Below are 19,701 nucleotides of genomic sequence, written 5' to 3' on the forward strand. Positions count from 1 at the left end.
TGTGTGTCAGGTGCTTTCAGCAGTAAACCAGACCAACTCCCTCTGTGCTCCCAGGGAGTGTGCACACTAGTGGGTAGAAAGGAAATAGCGTTTGTACAGGTTGTATGAAGGTAAGTTTTCATTTTTCTAGGGTAAACAGCTAGGAATGGAATCATTGGGTCACATGGGAAGTGTGTGTTTAACTTTATAAGATACTGCCAGAAGTTTTCCAGAATGATTGTACCGTTTTTATATTCTTGCCAGTAATGTGTGAGAATTAATTCCTCTTTAAGGTTTATCTTTTTGTGTTATACCTGGGTGAAAGCCTGTCTTATTCATTAGTTTTCTTTTCTATTGACTTTATCCAGTCTAGAATTTATCCAATCCATTAATAACTGGCTTTCTTGCCGGTATATAGATTTCTTTTTCTATTTCCAGAAATCCTAATTAGTTGATCATAGTTTTTTGTTTCTGCTGGTTTTCTTATAATTTTTTGTTGACTTTTTGGAAGCTAATTCTCCCTTTTATCTTTGAAGACCCTAAATATAATTTATGTTAAAGTCAGCTTTGAATGAGTCTTATTTTTATTTTCTCTAAATGTAATTAATACTCAAAATAAAGTTGTTGGTTCCTCCTTAGCATTTCATTTCTCATATACTAGAATTTTGGAGTATAGACTCTACGAGTTTATCTTTCATTCTGTACTCACCCCTTTCTGGCTAGTAATTTTACATTGCTTCCAAGTGGGATCCTGTGGCCAGAGCCCAGAATCGGTTCTTAAATTTCCACCTACGGTCCCTGCCCTGGAATGTTGCAGTGATACTGGAGATATCATAGATCAAGTTATCAAATGACTGGAAGGCTTGCCATGCGTTTAGTCTCTCCTACCCCTAAAAGGGTCAAACTCTCAGTTCTTAGAATTTTTCAGAAAAAAGAAAAAAAAAGTAAAAATGTGACTGTCTTAGAATTAAAAAATGAACACATTAAAGAATTTATTTTATTATAATGTAAAGGAATCCAGGTAGATGTTATATCCAGCCAAAAGGAAAAATGAAAATTGTACAAATTTATGTGCAGAGAAGAATTTTTTAGATGAATTGAAATTGGATATGAAACTGATTAGGGGTATTGAATCACTACCAGGTTGGACAGAATGTATATACCTATCCATTACCTACAGTTTAAATAGTTGTAAAATGGCCCCAAACCAGTGAAAAGGGCTAGAATGTGTTAAGTTGAAAAAGTGTGCTGTAGACAATATATATTTTTCTATTGAGATATTTTTTTTCTTCAGGATCCAGAACCTTGCTGACTCTCTACTTGAACCTTGCTTAAAACATTGTGTTTCTCTTTTGTTTTGGTACAAGGAGATACATATGCTGTTTTTTAATGGAGCACAAGGGTCCCTTAAGTGTGCATCTTGATTTTATTAACAATAATAAATATATTTAATTGAAAATATGCCAGATCTTTAGAAGCAATCTGATCTTGCCAATTGGCCCCAACACATGCTCGTTACACATCTTCTTTATACTACCGCCTGCCTCCCTTTTACTTTGAAGTGCAAACAGACCTCTCCTATATTAATCATATTTTTCCCTTTTGTTATCTTCTAATATAGCCATCTCCTCCTTTTTCTCACAACCCATTTCCTTCTGAACACTCTGCCTGTCAAGGATCAAGGAAACTGGTATATCTTGAAGCTGGGATTCCAACTTTATCTGATTGCAAAGCCTGTGTTCTCTCCACTAGACCACCCTGACCTTGCAGGAAGACTTAAAGAGGAAATGTTTTTTAGCTGCACCTGGAGAGAGTGACAGGATTTGTTAGGCAGAAGTAAATACAGAAGGTACTTTCATGAAAAGTCAGTGACTCCTGGCTTGTTTGTCTGGGTCCTAAGTTTCTAGTGAGTGATAAAACTGTGGAGGCGAGTTGGTCCATGCTGCACTTTGTGGGCTCATGAACTCTGTCTTGTGCTTGCGTAGTACTTTGCTTTGTTTAATTTCTATATCAGCTCTGCAAGATAGATGTTATTCCCACCTAACCGTTGAGAAAACTGAAGCACGGAGTTGGCCCTGTGACTTACCTGTGATCTCCCAACTGTTAAGCGGCTGAATTAAGTTTAGAATCCCAGTATTTTTGGCTTCCAGGCCCACTGTTCTTTCTATTTTATATAAGCTGTTGAAGCCTAAGAAGTTTTTAGGGTTGTATTATGATTGATTAGAATTATATTTATGAAAAATGTGTGATAAATGAGAAGTCTGAGTCTTTTTTTTTTAATAAAGATTTTTATTTATTTATTCATGATAGAGAGGCAGAGACACAGGCGGAGGGAGAAACAGGCTCCATGTTGGGAGCCCGATGAGGAACTTGATCCCGGGAACCCAGGATCGCGCCCTGAGCCAAAGGCAGGCGCCAAACCGCTGAGCCACCCAAGGATCCCCTTGAGTCTTCTTTAGATGTGATCCTGAGTATCATACCATTTGAAGGTAGTGACCTTTGACCCAGTGCTAAAATTTGGAATTCAAAATGATTCTGTGCAAAATTTCCACGGTGCCCTGGAAGCCATGGAGGATCCTCTGGAGCCCAGGTACTCAGAGTGTGATCCTCACACCTGTAACTTTAGTATAACCCTGGGGCTTATTAAAAATGCAAATCCTTACACCCCTACTTTCAGACCTACTAGATCAAAAATCTCTGCGTGGGGTCCAGGAAACTTTTTAGGGAGCCCTGTCTACTTAACAGATGCTAGTGTAATAATCAGGTGATTCTTGGGAAGCATGCAAATACTTGAGAAAGCTCTGGTATGTTTTGCTGGCTCTTCTACCTTTCAGCATCTCCTGGTTGTCAAGTGGTTGCCTCTAACATGATTTCCCTGGTAGTAGATGAGAAGCTTCATCAGCACATTAAGTGATACTTTCTGATCGGGAATTACCGTTGGTATCTAGGAACCTGACTCATAAGCTATCTAACTTTATGTTGGACTCTAGCATAGAATTTAGCTAGGATGTAAAAGTGGAACTATAGGGAAAAAGGCTTGGAAGGCTACATACCAAACTGCTGTTAAAAAATTATTCATGGCACTCGTTGAAGAATGGTAAGGCAGACTTTATTAGGGGGACAAGGACAGTGGGGTTTTGCAGTTGAGAGAGGTTGGGCTCAGCTCCGAATGCAACAAGGAAAATGGTGATTTATATCTGAAGGGCAGGGTGGGTGGGAGTGATGGATGGAGAATTACTGAGAGGGGAGAGTAATTCTTTGCTAAACTGACTGATGAAGACTCTTCCTGAAAGTAGACCAGGATGATCAGATAATACCTATATGTGGAGAATGAGGAATTTGATTGGATACTGAGGGTGGAGGATTCTGGCTAAACTGACAGGTTTTTTGTTAAAAGGGACTCTTGGAGGATACACCAGAGGAGCCGGACTAAAGTTTAGTTGAGAGAGTCTTTAGGGTGCTTGGGTGGCTCAGGAGGTTAAGTGTCTGCCTTCTGCTCAGGTTATGATCTCAGGGTTCTGGAACGGAGCCCCACAGCCCTGCTCTGAGGGAACCTGCTTCTCCCTTTCCCTCTGCTGTTCCCCTGCTTGTGCTCTTTTTCTCTCCCCCCGCCCCCATGAAATACATAGTCTTTTTTTTTTTTTTTTAAGAGTTTTTCTCATTACAGCAATTATCTCTGGGAGAAGTTGTGAAATGGTGCAGAAATAAAGGGGGGAAAGGGGGGAAAAATAAAGGGGAGGGCTTTAACTTTTACACCTGGCTTTTTTATACTTGACTTTTATACATAGAGAATCATTTATATCATTAAATATTTTTATTTTATATTTTTAAAGATTTTATTTGTTTCAGAGAGAGAGAGAGAGGCGCAGAGACATAGGCAGAGGGAGAAGCAGGCTCCCTGCGGGGAGCCTGATGTGGGACTCCATCCCAGGACCCAGGACCATGCCCTGAGCAAAGGCAGACTGAACTGCTGAGCCACCCAGGCATCCCTCATTAAATATTTTTAAAGAAGTATTTTGATAGAGAATTCTGATGTGTTTTCAAGAAGATACATTTTTTTTTCTCAGTTTCTTATAGTTTAACTAAAAGTAGTAGGAAAAGAATAACAATATTGTACCATCCATTATCCAGACTTGGAGAACTTCTACCTACTTTATTCAGTGAGAGCTACATCTATTTTAAGAAATAGGGTTTTCTTTCTTTTTGTGTTAGTAGTGAGTTATTTTTAGAAATAAAATTCAAATGAACAGCCATAAATTAACGTAACATGATATTTTGTTGTAACTAATAGACTGTGTTGTGTTTAATACTAGAAATATGTATCTGAATGTTTAACTTACTGATAACCTTGTTTTGATTTTGAGGGTAGTGAAACATTGTTTCATTTTTCATAGCAGTGAGCACATTTTTAACAATTTGATTTAAGTGTACCCTTGTATAAATGAAAACTTGAAAAATATAACTTAGAAAAGAATTCTTGGGACACCTGGCTGGCTCAGTGGAGCATGCAACTCTTGATCCTTGAGGTTGTGGACTTGAGCCCCATGTGGAGATTACTTAAAAATCTTTAAAAGCAACCAGAGAAAGAATTCTTCATTTCATAATTACTGGCAAATTTATTATTAATAAACCCTTTGCAAGGTGATACGTTAAAATCACTGGATGTTCGGATACCTGATGGCTCAGTCAGTACATATTGCAACTCTTGATTTCAGCTCAGGTCTTGATTTTCAGGGTTGTGAGTTCAAGCCCTGTGTTTGGTTCCATGCTGACGTGGAGCCTACTTAAAAAGAAAAAAACTGGATGTTGTGACTGGGGTTTGTGACCTCTGGTACAGGTTCTTTTGAGTGCCAAATGCCTATGAACCAATTTTCCAGTGCCCTTTCTTTCAACTACCAATGTGTCTTTATCTACATAGCACACCGTGATGTCATCTAGTCTTTAAGCCCCAGTACAACTGTAAACCAAACACCAACACAAACTCTAAAATATGTCCCATAGTAAAGTAGCCATTTTATTTTTTTCTTCTAAGATTTTATTTTTATTTATTCATAAGAAATAGGTGGGAGGGGTGCAGTGGCAGAGGCAGGAAGGAGAAGCAGGCTCCCTGTGGAGCAGGAATCCCAATGAGGGACTGGATCCTGGGACCCTGAGACCATGACCTGAGCTGAAGGCAGATGTTTAACCAACTGAGCCACCCAGGCTCCCCGTAAAGTAATCATTTTAGATGTTCTAAGCCCAGCAGGACTGTCTGTAGAACTTTCTGTGATGATGAAATGTTCTGTTTCTGTGCTTATACAGTAGCCAACAGGCACCTGGATCTATGTATGGAACACTTGAAATGTGGTGAAAGTGACTGAGAAACTGAATTATTAGTGTTAATTTTAATGTTGATGGTCACGTGTGGCTAGTGCCTACCATATGGGACAACAAAGCAGAAAGGTTTGGTGAGCCTCTCTCTAAGGGCTTACTTATCTGAATATGTGTGGGAAGCTGAAGTGTTTATCATGCTTATCCTGTAAGTTTAGAAAAATCTTCTGGTAAAGACACTTATTTCAACTTTCCCACTTTTTCTAAAGAAAAAATCATCTTTCTTACAGGTTTTGTGTGTGAAGCTGTGTGGAAATCTAAAATTCTATCAATCACATTTCTATGGTACAGTGGTGCCCCCTGATGGTAAGCTTTCTTATCACTTCTTTGATCTCTATGCTAATGTTTTTGCATTCTTCCAAATAAAAGGATGAGTATGAATTTTGAGCAAAATGGACTTTTCTTGTGCCTCTCCATACTCTCCCCATCCCTGCCCCCATTTCAGGTCTTCCCTTTTCTGCTGCCTTAATGTCTCTGATGTCTTTTGGCAAACTCCTACCCTGACAAGCAGATGAGTTATAGATGAATTAGAAGCAGTTTCTGCCCTCAAGAACTTAACTCTTCACCTAGCAAGACTGAGCAGATAATTATAATAAAGTGTGACACATTCTTAATGAAATTTTTTTTTTCATAAAAAGATTTTATTTATTTATTCACGAGAGACACAGACAGAGAGGCAGAGACACAGGCAGAGGGAGAAGCACGCTCCATGCAGGGAGCACGATATGGGTGGGACTCCATCCCGGGACTCTGGGATCACGCCCTGAGCCAAAGGCAGACAGATGCTCAACTGCTGAGCCACGCAGACGTCCCTGCTTAATGAAATGTTATTGAATGGTAAAGAATAGGTAAGTTGTAGCATAATGAAGACACTATTATAGGAATTCAGAGGGTTAGGAGTTCCACATTTAAGCATTTTTTATAGAATCTTGTATTTTAAAATTGCTTTTTAAAAATTAAGTTTTGGGGATCCCTGGGTGGCTCAGCCGTTTAGCACCTGCCTTCAGCCCAGGGCGTGATCCTGGAGTCCCAGGATCAAGTCCCACATCAGGCTCCCTGCATGGAGCCTGCTTGTCCCTCTGCCTATGTCTCTACCTCTGTGTGTGTGTCTCTCTCATGAATAAATAAATAAAATCTTTAAAATAAATAAATAAATAATATAAAAATTAAGTTTTATCCATTCCTATATTCCTGCTTTTTTTCTTCACCAGAAGTAACAGTTAATTATAGACATGGACTTCCCTTGATAACACTCACTTTGCCATCCAGAAAAGAGCGCTGTCAATTTGTGGTCAAACCAATGTTATCAACAGTTGGTTCATTCCTTCAGGACCTACAAAATGAAGATAAAGGTGTCAAAACTGCAGCCATCTTCACAGCAGGTACATATATATTTTTTCAATTTGTCTTTTTCTCTTCTTCTGAACCTTTGTTTTGTTTTTATTCTAGACAGTTGATTCTTTAATTCATTATATAATAAATAGTTGGCCTTTATTGTGTCTTCCATTTTTGTATATCAGTAATATAAAAAAATTAACTCTGTTGAAAAGAGTTAATGGAATAGGTTTAACATAAGTGTCAGTTACTTATTTTATAAACTTAGTCCAAAAATTTTTTCTGAGGAAATTTTAATGACAGTCATTAGCATGTAAATTTCAGCACAATTTGAATAATCAGAAAACAAAATGCAGTTTTAATGATTAGAATAGCTAGTGAATAATTACACAAATCATTCATTAATCTTTATTTTTTTTAAAAAAATATTTTATTTATTTATTCATGAGAGGCACAGACAGAGAGGCAGAGACACAGGCAGAGGGAGAAGCAGGCTCCATGCAGGGAGCCCAATGTGGGACTCGATCCTGTATCTCCGGGATCACGCCCTGGACCAAAGGCAAGCGCTAAACTGCTGAGCCACCCAGGGATCCCCTTAAAGCAGTTTTGATCTCATATATTTTCTGATGGAATTAGTTTTCAGGAAGAATATATATATATATACATATATATGTATATATGTATATATATATATGTGTGTGTGTGTGTGTGTGTGTATATATATATATATATATATATATTTTGTTAATACCAGTAGAGATGGTTAATAACTAGACATTTCAAGTTTTAGGGTATAGCTTTTATGCCCTCATGGTCTGAAGTGGTCTTGAACCTACTGCCCCTAAAATAGAATAAAGAATTCTTTAACCCAGCCCAGCATAGAGGCTATAAATAGCGATAAATGACCAAATTTACATTTTTATTTTATTGTAGTTTGACATGCTTAGAGTAAAATTATTTAAGCATTAGTGATTACTGTTGCAGTTTTGAAAAGGAAATCATCTTCCCTATCCAAGTTTAGAGCCAAATGAGGGATAGATATAGAAGCAGAAAAATAGAGATTAAGAATTTATTTACTCAACAAATTGAGCATCTAATATATTCCAGGCACTGCTAGGTGCCAGAGGCAGAGCAAAGAACAATAGAGATAAAAAAGTCCTGCTCTTCTTGAGGTTATATTTTAAGAGGAGAAAGAAAAAGGTAACGAAAATATGTAGTATGTTAGATAATGACTATTACAGAGAAAAAGCAGAGTGGGGCTGTGTTGGGTGGGAGGTGCTCTCCGAGTGGATTTTTATGTGGTGGAGGGGGGAGATGCTTGCAGAGTGGGTGTTTATGTAGTGTGGGGAGATGCTCTGGAGTGGAGGTGTTGTGGGGTGGGAGGTGCTCACAGAATGGGGAGTTTGGCAGGGCAGGGAGTTGCTCACAGAGTCATGGAGTGAGGTGTGGTGGGGCATGGTAATGGGAGGAGATGCTTACAGAGTGGGTGTTTATGTGGTGGGGGAAGATACTCTGGAGTGGGGGGGGTTGTGCTGTGGGAGGAGGTGCCTTCAGAATGGGGAGTTGGGAGGGAGGTATGGGAGGAGATGCTCTCAGGAAGGCAGGGTTTGGGGGGGGGATGTGATGTTCCAGGTTGGAAGGAAGACCAAAGAGAAGGGGGAGCTGTGTAAATGGGGGAGCCCTCCTGGCAGAGGCCCAGTTGTGAGAGTCAAGCCTCGGTGGCTGTAAAGGAGGCAGCTGGGTGAAGTATTGGTGGGAGGGATGAGGGAAAGCTTTATTGTAGGTTATGGTAAGGACTTTGGATTTAACTGCAAGGGGAGCTTTCTTCCTGACAAAACCAGGATCAGAATATAAGGTTTTAGTCCTCTAACCACAGTGGCCTAGTGCTCCTTCTCTGAACTAGACTGAATGGTCACAGGAGCCCTCAAAGCCCAGGGGCCAGAGCCTGCTTGCTAAGCTTCCAAGAGCTGGCAGCTGCAAGCCCCTCTGCCCAGAAGGGCACCGAGCACAGTCCTTGTCTGATGGTATATGTACTCATCTAAGTGTTCCTTCAGTGAATGAAATAAGCAAGATTAAAGCGGTGATTGACATGTACCGTGCTTGTTTCTAAAAATCTGAGTTACTTTGAAACATAAAGCATAAAGGGAAAGACAGGAATCTTAGAAAAAAGGGCTCTTGAGACTGAGTGAAAACACTTTATTGGGGTTTAAATCAATACTTACCCAAGAATCGGTAGAAAATTCAAGACTGTATCATTAGGTCCTTAAAAGTGTTTCACATAAATCTTTTGCTGTATAAAGGATAATGTAGTACTTCAACTGAGAAATCGCACTCAGGTGATTGCTATTTATAGTCATATTTTAAGGAGTAGGTTTGAAGTCATTTAAATGTAAATTTTTAAATGACACTTGCAAAGTCATATAAAATGATTTGGTGTGTTGCTGATCTTTAAAAAGAGAGAGGCTCTCTGTGGGTGGAATTTGCCTGCATTTAATCTGGGCTTGAAAAGAGTGTTCTAAGCTTGTCACAGTTTTGCCCATAGTGTGGGTTGAATTATTTGGCAATTCCTGGGAAAATGATGTCACCCCAACTGATGAACAGGAACCCAAACAGCCAAATTCAAGGAACAGACCCAGGTGCAGACTTGACTTGCTGCCTTCTGGAACAAAAGAATTAGAGAGAGCCAGACAGGAGGCAGACAACCAGGTTCTTCCTGATTTTGCTAGCAGCATTATTGTTGTCATACATATTAATATAGCCGAAATAGCTTTAGTTGAATGTAGCCAGGCAAATGCCGGGCTAAGAGAAGATAACTGTCCTGAGCTTTATATCACTAATGTGTGGACTGTTCTAAAGGGATAATGATAGAGAAACCCTTATCTACCACCAGTTTGTTGCTTATTCAGTGAATTTGCTTTCTTAACACCTGGGTTGCATTAAAGTGTACTACACTTTTTTAACTTAAAAAATATAATAAAAACTAGGCTATATAAGAAGTTATGCCAAGCACACCACACTGAGGTTAAAATTTTTCAAGAGGTTCCCCACCCCCTCCCAATTGTTCCTAGGGTATTTGCAGTTATTATGAAAACCACACATACACAGATTGACTCCTTAGGTTTAATTATGTTTATCAGTATCCCTGCTGATACTGGGTTCCTGTTCATCAGTTGAGGTGACATCATCACGCGTCCCTCCTGGAAGCTTTGCCTCTTCACCTTTCCCCAGCTAGAATAGCAGGGAGCCCTCTGTGGTAGTGGTTGGTGGTGCTGTTTGGCCACTAAGTTTTAACAAATCAGTCACCTCTAATAATTAAAAGGCTTCTAAATGTTATTATCTGTGTGCCTTACACATACCAATCAGGGGCCAGCAGACATGGACTCTGGCTGAGCAGAGGAGTGTGTCAGTAGATTCTGGAGATTGGAATTCACAGAGAACCAGGCTCAGAAGGCAGGGGTAGAACAGAACAAAGACCAGGTTAGCCTAGGATCCACCTGATGGGCTCTGCTGACACCTGCACCCCCTATATGTCACCTCTGCTGCTCTAGCCTTGCTGTGAAGTGTTCCCACCTTCCTTGAGGCTTTATGTGACCTTGTGCAGATAAAGTCTCACTAGGAATATCTGCCTGGATCCCAGCCCAGCTGACCAAGTGAGAGAGGGAGCACCTGCCTGCTCTGTGTGGTCCTGTGTAATGCGAGGTAGAGCAGGAAGGGAGGATTCCTCACCATGGGAACAGTATTGGATATGGAGAGCCCTCCAAAATGAAAATGTCTACTACTGTATTGTAAAGACCTGGTTAGTAAATATTTTCTATATGTTGGAAAATGGTTTTCACCATTTAAAACGAGAACATAGGGATCCCTGGGTGGCACAGCGGTTTAGCGCCTGCCTTTGGCCCAGGGCGCGATTCTGGAGACCCGGGATCGAATCCCACGTCGGGCTCCCAGTGCATGGAGCCTGCTTCTCCCTCTGCCTATGTCTCTGCGTCTCTCTCTCTCTCTCTCTGTGACTATCATAAATAAATAAAAATTTAAAAAATAATAATAAAACAAGGTCATATTTTTACATTATGTATTTTCTTTCAGATGGCAGTGAAATTCCAGCTTCGACCTTGATGGAAATTTTGCTAATGAATGATTTTAAACTTGTCATTAACAAAGTACCATATGATGTACAGTGCCCCAAGAAAGGTAAGAGATACAGCTATGCAACCATCTCAACATTTCCCTTTTAATTGTGGGACTTTTACAGGGAGCAAGCTTAAGAACCTTCTTAATTAACCAAATAACCAAGAAGGCTTTTGATAACCGATATTTAAGTTTTGCTAGCAGGGGTATGAATGATCAATAGCAGTTGCCCAGCAGGGATTTTAGTGTCATACACTCTTTTTATAGTTTTAAGACTTCACTTTGGGATCTTGAATGCTTAACCTGACATTATTGGGTTAAGAAGAAGTGGGCCTGAAAATCCAAGTGCATATCAATTGTATCGTGCTTAACTCTTTTTTAAAAAATAGACTTGATTTTTCTTTTTTTTTTTTTAAGATTTATTTTTTTATTTATTTATGATAGAGAGGCAGAGACACAGGCAGAGGGAGAAACAGGCTCAATGTAGGGAGCCCGGTGTGGGACTTGATCCCAGGACTCCAGGATCGCGCCCTGGGCCAAAGGCAGGTGCGAAACCTCTAAGCCACCCAGGGATCCCCAGACTTGATTTTTCTTAGAGTAGTTTTAGTAGGTTCATAGTAAGATTGAGCAGATAGTATACAGTTCCCATAAACTCTCTGTCCACCACCCCATAGCCTCCCCCACTGTCAGGCAACAGAGTGGTACATTTGTTATAATCCATGAACCTACACTGGCCCATCATTACTCAAAGTTCATAGTTGACATTTGGGTTCACTCTTGAGTTTTAATAAATGTATAATGACATACATCCACCATTATAGTATCATACAGAGTACTCCACTACCCAAAAGTCCTCTGTGATGTGCCCATTCATCCCTTCTACCCCTTCAACCCCTGGCAACTGCTAATCTTTTTACTGTGTCCATAGTTTTGCCTTTTTGAGAATGTTATATAGCTGGTATATAAGATGTGACATTTGCAAGATTTTGTGTATTCGTAAGTTTTTGATTCTTTAAGGTAAATGCCAAGGAGTATGATTGCTGGATTGTATAATTAGAGTATGTTTAGGGACATCTGGGTGGCTCAGTGGTTGAGTGTCCGTCTTTGTCTCGGGGTGTGATCCCGGGATCTGGGATCAAGTCCCACATCGGGCTCCTTGTGGGGAGCCTGCTTCTCCATCTACCACCCTCTCTCGCTCTCTCTCTCTTTCATGAATAAATAAATAAAATCTTAAAAAAAAAAAAACCAGTATGTTTGGTTTTGTAAGAAAGTGGCAAACTTTCTTCCAAAGTGGCTGTACCATTTTGCATGTCCCTCAGCAGTGTGTGAGAGTTACTGCTGCTCTACCCCACCTCCTTTTCAGCATTTAGTGTTGTCAACGTTTTGGATTTTGACCATTCTAATAGGTGTGTAATAGCTTATTTTTTCTTAACTTGCACTTGCTTAATGGCATATGATTTCAAATGCTTATTGTATTCTTTGGTGAGGTGTCTTTTCAAGTCCTTGGCCCATTTTTTAAGCAAGTTGTCCATTTTTCATTGTAGATTTAAGATTGTTTTGCATATTTTAGATAACAGTTCAAATCTCTCCTTTGCAAATGTTTTTTTTCCCCTATCTGTAGCTTGTCTTCTCATTCTCTTGGCATTGTCTTTTGTAGAGCAGAGGTTTCAATTTTAATGAAACCCAGTATATCATTTATTTCTTTCATGGATTGTACCCTTGGTATACATAACAAGTCATCCTCATACCCAGATTCATCAAGGTTTTCTCCAATGCTCTAGGGGTTATATGATTTTGCATTTTACATTTAAGTCTGTGATCCATTTTGAGTTAATTTTTGTGAAGGATATACGGTCTGAATCTAGATTCTTTCTTTCTGTTTGCCTTTTGCATGTGAATGGCTAATTCTTCCAGCACCATTTGTTGAAAAGGCAGTCTTTATTGTATTGCCTTTGCTCCTTTGTCAAAGACCAGTTGACTATATTTATATGGGTCTGTTTCTGGGCTGTCTATTCAATTCTTTTTTTTTTTTTTTTAAGATTTTATTTATTCATCCATAAGAGTCACAGAAAGAGAAAGAGAGAGAGAGAGAGAGAAAGAGGCAGAGACACAGGCAGAGGGAGAAGCAGGCTCCATGCAGGGAGCCCGACGTGGGACTTGATCCTGGAACTCCAACTTGATCCCGGGACTCCAGGATCACACCCCAGGCCAAAGGCAGGCACTAAACTGCTGGGCCACCCAGGGATCCCCTCTCTATTCAATTCTATTGACCTGTTCATTCCTTTACCAATATCAGGCTGTCTTGACTACTATAGCTTTATAGTAAGTCTTGGAATTGAGTAGTGTCAATTCTCTATTTTTCTTCCATACTGAGCTGGCTATTCTAGATCTTTTGACTTCCCATTTAAACTTTAGAATCAGTTTGTTGATAACCACAAAATACCTTGCTGGAATCTTGATTTGGACTATGCTGAATGTATAGATAAAGTTGTCAGTATCAAGTCCTACTTCCCATGAACATGGGAACATCTCTCCATTTATTTAGTTCTTCTTTGATGCCTTTCACCAGAGTTCTATAGTTTTCCTCATAAGGATCTTGATCATAGCTTGTTACATTTATACCTAAGTATTTCCATTTTTTAGGTGATGATGTAAATGGTAATATATTTTAATTTCCAAATTCCACTTGCTCGTGTGTTATAAAGTGATTGGCTTTTATATACTAGCCTTGTATCCTGCAATTTTGCTATAATTGCTTATTAGTTTCAGCAGTTTTGTTTTGTCAATTCTTTCACATTTTCTACATAGACAGTCTGTCATCTGTGAACAAAGTTCTATTTCTTTACAATCTGTTCACTTTTATATCTTTTTTTTCTTTTCTTTTCTTTTTTTTTTTCTTTTTTTTTTTTTTTTTACTTCATTAGCTAGGACTTGGCATATGATTTAGAGAAGAGTAGTGCGAGGAGATACCTAGCTTTTTTCCTGGTCTTGGCAGGAAAGCTTTAAGTTTCTCATCATTAAATACGTTATTAACAAGTTGAGGAAGTTCCTCTCTATTCCTGCTTTGCTGAGGGTTGTCATCATGAATAGGTACTGGATTTTTTTCAAATGTATTTCTCCATTTATTGGTATGATCACGTGATTTTTCTTCTTTGGCTTTTTGATGTAATGGATTGCATTAATTGGCTTTGGAAAGTTGAACCAACCTTCCATATCTGTAATAAATCCCAGTTGGTCGTGATGCATAATTGTTTTTATACATCGCTGGATTCAGTTTACTAATACTTTGTTGAGGATTTTTGCAACTTTGTTCATCAGAGACCCTGATCGTTAATTTTCTTTTCCTGTAATGTCCTTATCTGATTTTTGCATTAGGGTAATGTCTCATAGAATGAGTTAGGAATCATTCCTTCTGCTTCTATCTTCTGGAAGGGATTGTAGAGAATTGGTATAATATCATACTTAAATGTTGAATAGAATTCTTCAGTGAACTCATCTGGGTCTAGTGCTTTCCATTTTGGCAGGTTATTAGTTAATGATTCAATTTTTAAAATAGATACAGGCTTATTCATATTGTCTATTTTTTCTTGTGTGTATTTTGCCAATGTGTCTTTTCAAAGAATGGATCCTTTTAATCTGAGTTATTAAATTTGCAAGCGTGGGGTTATTCAGAATTTCCTTTATTATCCTTTAAATGTTCATTGGATCTATAATGATGTTTTTTCTTTCATTTCTGATATGAGTAATTTGTGTCTTCCCTTTTTCTCTTGTCATGGCTAGGGGTTTATCAATTTTAATGATCTCTCCAAAGAACTAGCTTTTGGTTTCATTGATTTTCTTTATTGATTTTCTGTTCTAAATTTAACTGATTCTTTTTTTTTTTTTTTTAATTATTTTTAGGTAATCTCTATACCCAACATGGGGCTCAAACTCACAACCTCCGGATCAAGAGTTGTATGCTCTTCTGACTGAGCTAGCCAAGCACCCCTTGATTTCATTGATTTCTGCTCTAATTTTGTTTCTTTTCTTCTGCTTATGTTGAATTTAATGTGCTTCTCTTTTTCTAGTTACCTACAGTGGAAACTTAAATTATTGATTTTAGATGTCTCTTCTTTTCTAATGTATGCCTTCAATTCTATAAATTTCCCTCTGAGCACTGCTTTGTTTCATCCTACAAATTTTGATAAGTTGTGTTTTCATTTTCATGTAGTTCAAAATATCATGTAACTTTTCTTGATTTCTTCTTTCACCCATGTGTTATTTAGAAGTATGCTGTTTAATTGCCAAAAATTTTGAGATTTTCCAGCCCTCTTTTTGATTTATTGTTAAAGTCCATTGTGGTCTGAGAGCATACATTGTAGGATTTATATTCTTTTGTATTTGTTTGGATGTGGCCCCAAGTGAGATTTATCGTGGTGAATGTTCCATGTAAGCTTGAAAGGTATGTATGTTCTCTGTTGTTGGATGAAATAGTCTGTACATGTTACTTCTATCCAGATGATTGATAGTACTGTTGAGTGTAGCTATGTCCTTAATGTTTTGGGGTCTTTTTTTTTTTTTTTTTTTTTTTCTGGCTGGATCTCTCCATATCTGATAGAGAGTATTGAAGTCTCCAACTGTTATTGGATTTATTTCTTCCTCCTTGCAGTTCTATCAGGTTTGCCTCTCATATTTTGACACTTTATTGTTAGTTACATATACATTAAGGGTTGCTATGTTTGCTTGAAGAATTGACTCCCTTATGTAATTATGTAATACTCTTCTTTGTTCTTTTCTTTAAAAAAAAAAAAAAGGATTTTTTTTTCATAAGAGAGACAGAGAGGCAGAGACATAAGCAGAGGGAGATGGAGAAGCGGACTCTCTGCTAAGCAGGGAGCCCGACACAGGCTCGATCCCAGCACCCCAAGATCGCGATCTGAGCCACCTGGTGCCCTGCCTTCTGTTGAATTTTCTCATGAATTTTATGATTCCATTTTTCTTTTATAGCATATCAGTGATACTTTTAAATTTTACATTTTTCAGTGATTGCCCTAGATTTTGCAATATAGTTTGCAATTAACCCAAATCCACTTTTTTTTTTTTTTTAAGTTTTTTTCCCTAAATAGACTCCACACTTAGTATGGAGCCGCGTTCAGGGCTTGAACTCAGAACCCTGAGATCAAGACCTGAATGGATATAACCATCTGAACCACCAAGGCTCCCCTAAAGATTTTAAGTAATCTCTATACCCACTGTGGCTTGAATTTATAACCTTGAGACCAAGAGTCACACGTACTACCAGCTGAGCCAGACAGGCACTCCCAAATCCACTTTCAAATAACACTAGATGGATTGTTTCACAGGCGTTGCAAGTACCTTGTAATACTATGTATTTCTAATTCTTTCTTCCCATCCCTTGTTATTCATTTCACTCATATATAAGCAATAAGCATTGAATATACTTTTGCTGCTATTATTTTGAACAGACTGTTGTTAGCTGAATTAATAAGCAAAAAGAAAAATAATTTTATCTTCCCTTATTCTTTCTTTAATGTAGAATTCCTTTATGTAGATCTAGGTTTCTGACCTTGTATCATTGTCCTTTCCTTCACTTTTTTTTTTTTTTTAAGATTTTATTTATTTATTCATGGGAGACACAGAGAGAGGCAGAGACAAGGCAGAGGGAGAAGCGGGCTCCATGCAGGGAGCCTGATGTGGGACTTGATCCCGGGACTCCAGGATCACACCCTGGGCGGAAGGCAGACGCTGAACCTCTGAGCCACCTGGGCAACCCCCCTTTCCTTCACTTTTAACACTTCTTGCAAGGCAAGCCCATTGGCAACAAATTATCAATTTTTGTTTGAGAAAGTCTGCATTTCTCCTTCACTTTTGAAGGATCATTTGGTGGGATAACAGCATTCTAGGTTTGTGTTTTTTTTCTCATGTTGACACAGAATGAACACATCTTTTAGAGTTTCTAACAGAAAGAGGATTTTACTGGAGTCTAAGTTGGGACAACTGCTTGTCTTCACAAAGCAGTGGGTACTCTGTCAAAGGAACATTTGGTGCAGAGTTTTTACTTTTTTTTTCTTTTTTTTTTTTACATAAAAAGTTACAAATCGGGGATCCCTGGGTGGCTCAGCCGTTCAGCGCCTGCCTTCAGCCTGGGGCATGATCCTGAAGTCCTAGGATTGAGTCCCACATCAGGCTCCCTGCATGGAGCCTGCTTCTCCCTCTGCCTGTGTCTCTGCCTCTCTCTCTTTCTCTCTCTGTGTCTCTCATGAATAAATACATAAAATCTTTTTTTTATAAAAAGTTGCAAATCATTAGACAAAGGACATTTCAGAAAGTTGCTGACATCTTAAGTTTCTAATATATGCAAGGCTGTAGGACTTTAATCTTGTGGGAACCAGGGAAGTTTCTTCCTTTATCTTCTGTGTTCAGTATGTTCTTCCAGGGTAATTTTCTTTAATGAAGCAGATGTACAGTGTATAGAAGCCGGTACTTTGAGGTTTTGCCAAGTCCTTTTGACCTTGGTAGATGGTAAATATAGGACCAAGACATGAAGTTGAAAATTTCCTTTATTACTCTTCAAAGCTTGGTTTTTCCCTGTCTCCTTCCCTGCTGGTACCAACTCTGAGGGGAGTCAGGTATCTGCTTTATCTGTGCTCTTCTGTAGGGAAGGTGTTCTTTCCTTGGGTTTTTAGTGGTTTCTTTATCTTTGATTTTCTGCAGTTTAAATATGATACACCTTGCTTTTTCCCCTTGCTGTATAATTTTTTGTTGAAAATTGGACATGATGGGACGCCAGGGTGGCTCAGTGGTTGAGTGTCTGTCTTTGGCCCAGGGCGTGATCCTGGTGTCCCGGTATCGAGTTCCGCATCAGGCTCCCTGCATGGAGCCTGCTTCTCCCTCTGCCTATGTCTTTGCCTCTCTCTGTGTCTTTCATGAATAAATAATTAAAAAAGAAAGAAAGAAAGAAAGAAAGTTGGACATGATGTGTTGTGTAGTAGAACCTGAAGCAAGGAGGCGTTTAACGTGAGGTTTTATATGTATCTGGCTAAGAGGCTGTTGGCCTATAGCTGTAGGTATTGGAGGTCTGTGTTTCTTCTTGTGCCCCTGTTTTTCTCTTCTGTGTTGTCTCGGAGTTTCCCTAGAAATTCTTTCTTAGGGTCTGCGTCTTGCACAGAACTGCAGCCCTGTTGGTGTGATGGTAGGGTCTTGGGGGTGGGGGGAGGAGCATTGTATAAACTTATGACTGAATCTCGGATATTTTATTGGGCCAGAATTCCTGGGCTGCAGCTTACAGTAGAGTTTCTTAGCCACTTTATTTTTCCCTTCCTTTGTGATCCGGGTGGGCTAGAGGGGGCTGGGAGTAGCTAATTGCCCTTCTTCCAGCCAGATAAGGCTCTGGTAAAGTAGTTTCCTTGCTAGGAGAAAGTTGCTTGGGGGCTGATCCAGAATGGTTACTTTTCCCCTCTCCCTGAGCCAAGCACCAGATTATGTGGATCTCTGATCTTCACTGTGAGAACCCTGTGGGGGCTCCTGGAGATAAAACTAGTGAATGCCTGTGAGGTTTTTATTTCTCAAACTGGTCAGCACTGAGCCTCCAGCAATTCACCAGTTATGCTGAAGTGTTCCTGCCAGTATTAGCTCTGGAGGCTTCTGTTCCCAGTAAGTTGTGACCGTAGACTGCTGGGGACAGCAGAAAGGAATTCATAAGCCTGTGCCTGAAAAAATAGATGACTAAATAGATCAATAAATAAGGGAAGGCTCTTGTTTATAGTTAGAATGCCAAGTGCTGACTGGCAAATGGGAGGGCTGCTGGAATCGAAAAGTTGTCATATTGCAAGCAGATTCCTCCAAATTCTGCATCAGCCAAGAATTATCAATAGATGCCAGTGAAAAGGGAAAAGGGGAGGGGATTTAGATTAAAAAAGAATAAATGCTGTAACAGAGAGAAATGGGAGCAAATCATAAGGCGCTTCAGGGGCACCCACTAATTAACTGGTACAATTTGAACACCATGGCACCCATGTCTTGTGACTTGCCCCCATTTTGATTTCAGGCTTTTTCTTTCTGGTATAATTAGATGATCCAGGCTGATCTTGTACCCCAGCATTGATGTCAGCCATTTCTCTGAAGATCCCTTGAAGAAAGGGATTTTAAAAATCCCTAAAAAATTGTTTTTTTAAATTTTTAAAAATCTACTGATTTTTAAAAATTTTAATTGTATGTTTGAAAATTTTATGTTATTTTCAAACACAAGTATAGAGAAATTAAAATGAATCCATCATTTCAACAATTGTGAACTTTCTTCTGTTAATTCTTTTTTCTTTTTTTAAAGACTTTATTTATTCATGAGAGACACAGACAAAGAGAGAGGCAGAGACATAGGCAGAGGGAGAAGCAGGCTCCATGAAGGGAGCCTGATGTGGGACTCAATCCTGGGACTCCAGGATCACACCCTGGGCTGAAGGTAGGCGCTCAATCACTGAGCCACCCAGGCGTCCCTGTTAATTCTTAAAATCAGGGCAGTATTAAACCCCAAAGAGAGAAGGATGCTAGAAGTTCATAAATACAGAAATGAAAACCCATGTTAAGATAGAAAGTTTGTGTCTGGTGAGTTCCTGATGATGGGGAACAGAAGGCTAGCTGAGAACAAAGCACAACCTCACACCCTGCAAACCTCCTCCCCCAACTTCTGGGTGGGATATGTGTGACATTCCTCCAGGAAGCTCCCTTACTAGAGGGAAAAACCATCTTTAACTGACAATGGCAGGCCTCCAATATCTTGTAGGTTCTCTTGAGCATGTGAAAATCCTTTTGAAACTTCCCTTTTCCTTACCTCCAACTCCCAAGTATATAATCAGCCACCCCCACAAGCCCTGGGCAGCAGCTCTTCCTGCC

General features: G+C 39.3%; 1 protein-coding gene across 1 annotated transcript in view; it reads left to right on the plus strand.

Moving 5' to 3' along the window:
- MCUB (mitochondrial calcium uniporter dominant negative subunit beta) overlaps positions 1-19,701 on the plus strand; it is a 94,902-nt gene that overhangs the window by 67,778 nt on the left and 7,423 nt on the right. Inside the window, exons 3-5 of the mRNA XM_077882270.1 lie at positions 5,580-5,655; positions 6,561-6,731; positions 10,771-10,875. Coding sequence (XP_077738396.1) covers positions 5,580-5,655; positions 6,561-6,731; positions 10,771-10,875 — 352 coding nt within the window. The remainder of the gene's footprint in view (positions 1-5,579; positions 5,656-6,560; positions 6,732-10,770; positions 10,876-19,701) is intronic.

This window comes from Canis aureus, chromosome 33, assembly GCF_053574225.1.
Source record: "Canis aureus isolate CA01 chromosome 33, VMU_Caureus_v.1.0, whole genome shotgun sequence".
Lineage (NCBI taxonomy): Eukaryota > Metazoa > Chordata > Mammalia > Carnivora > Canidae > Canis > Canis aureus.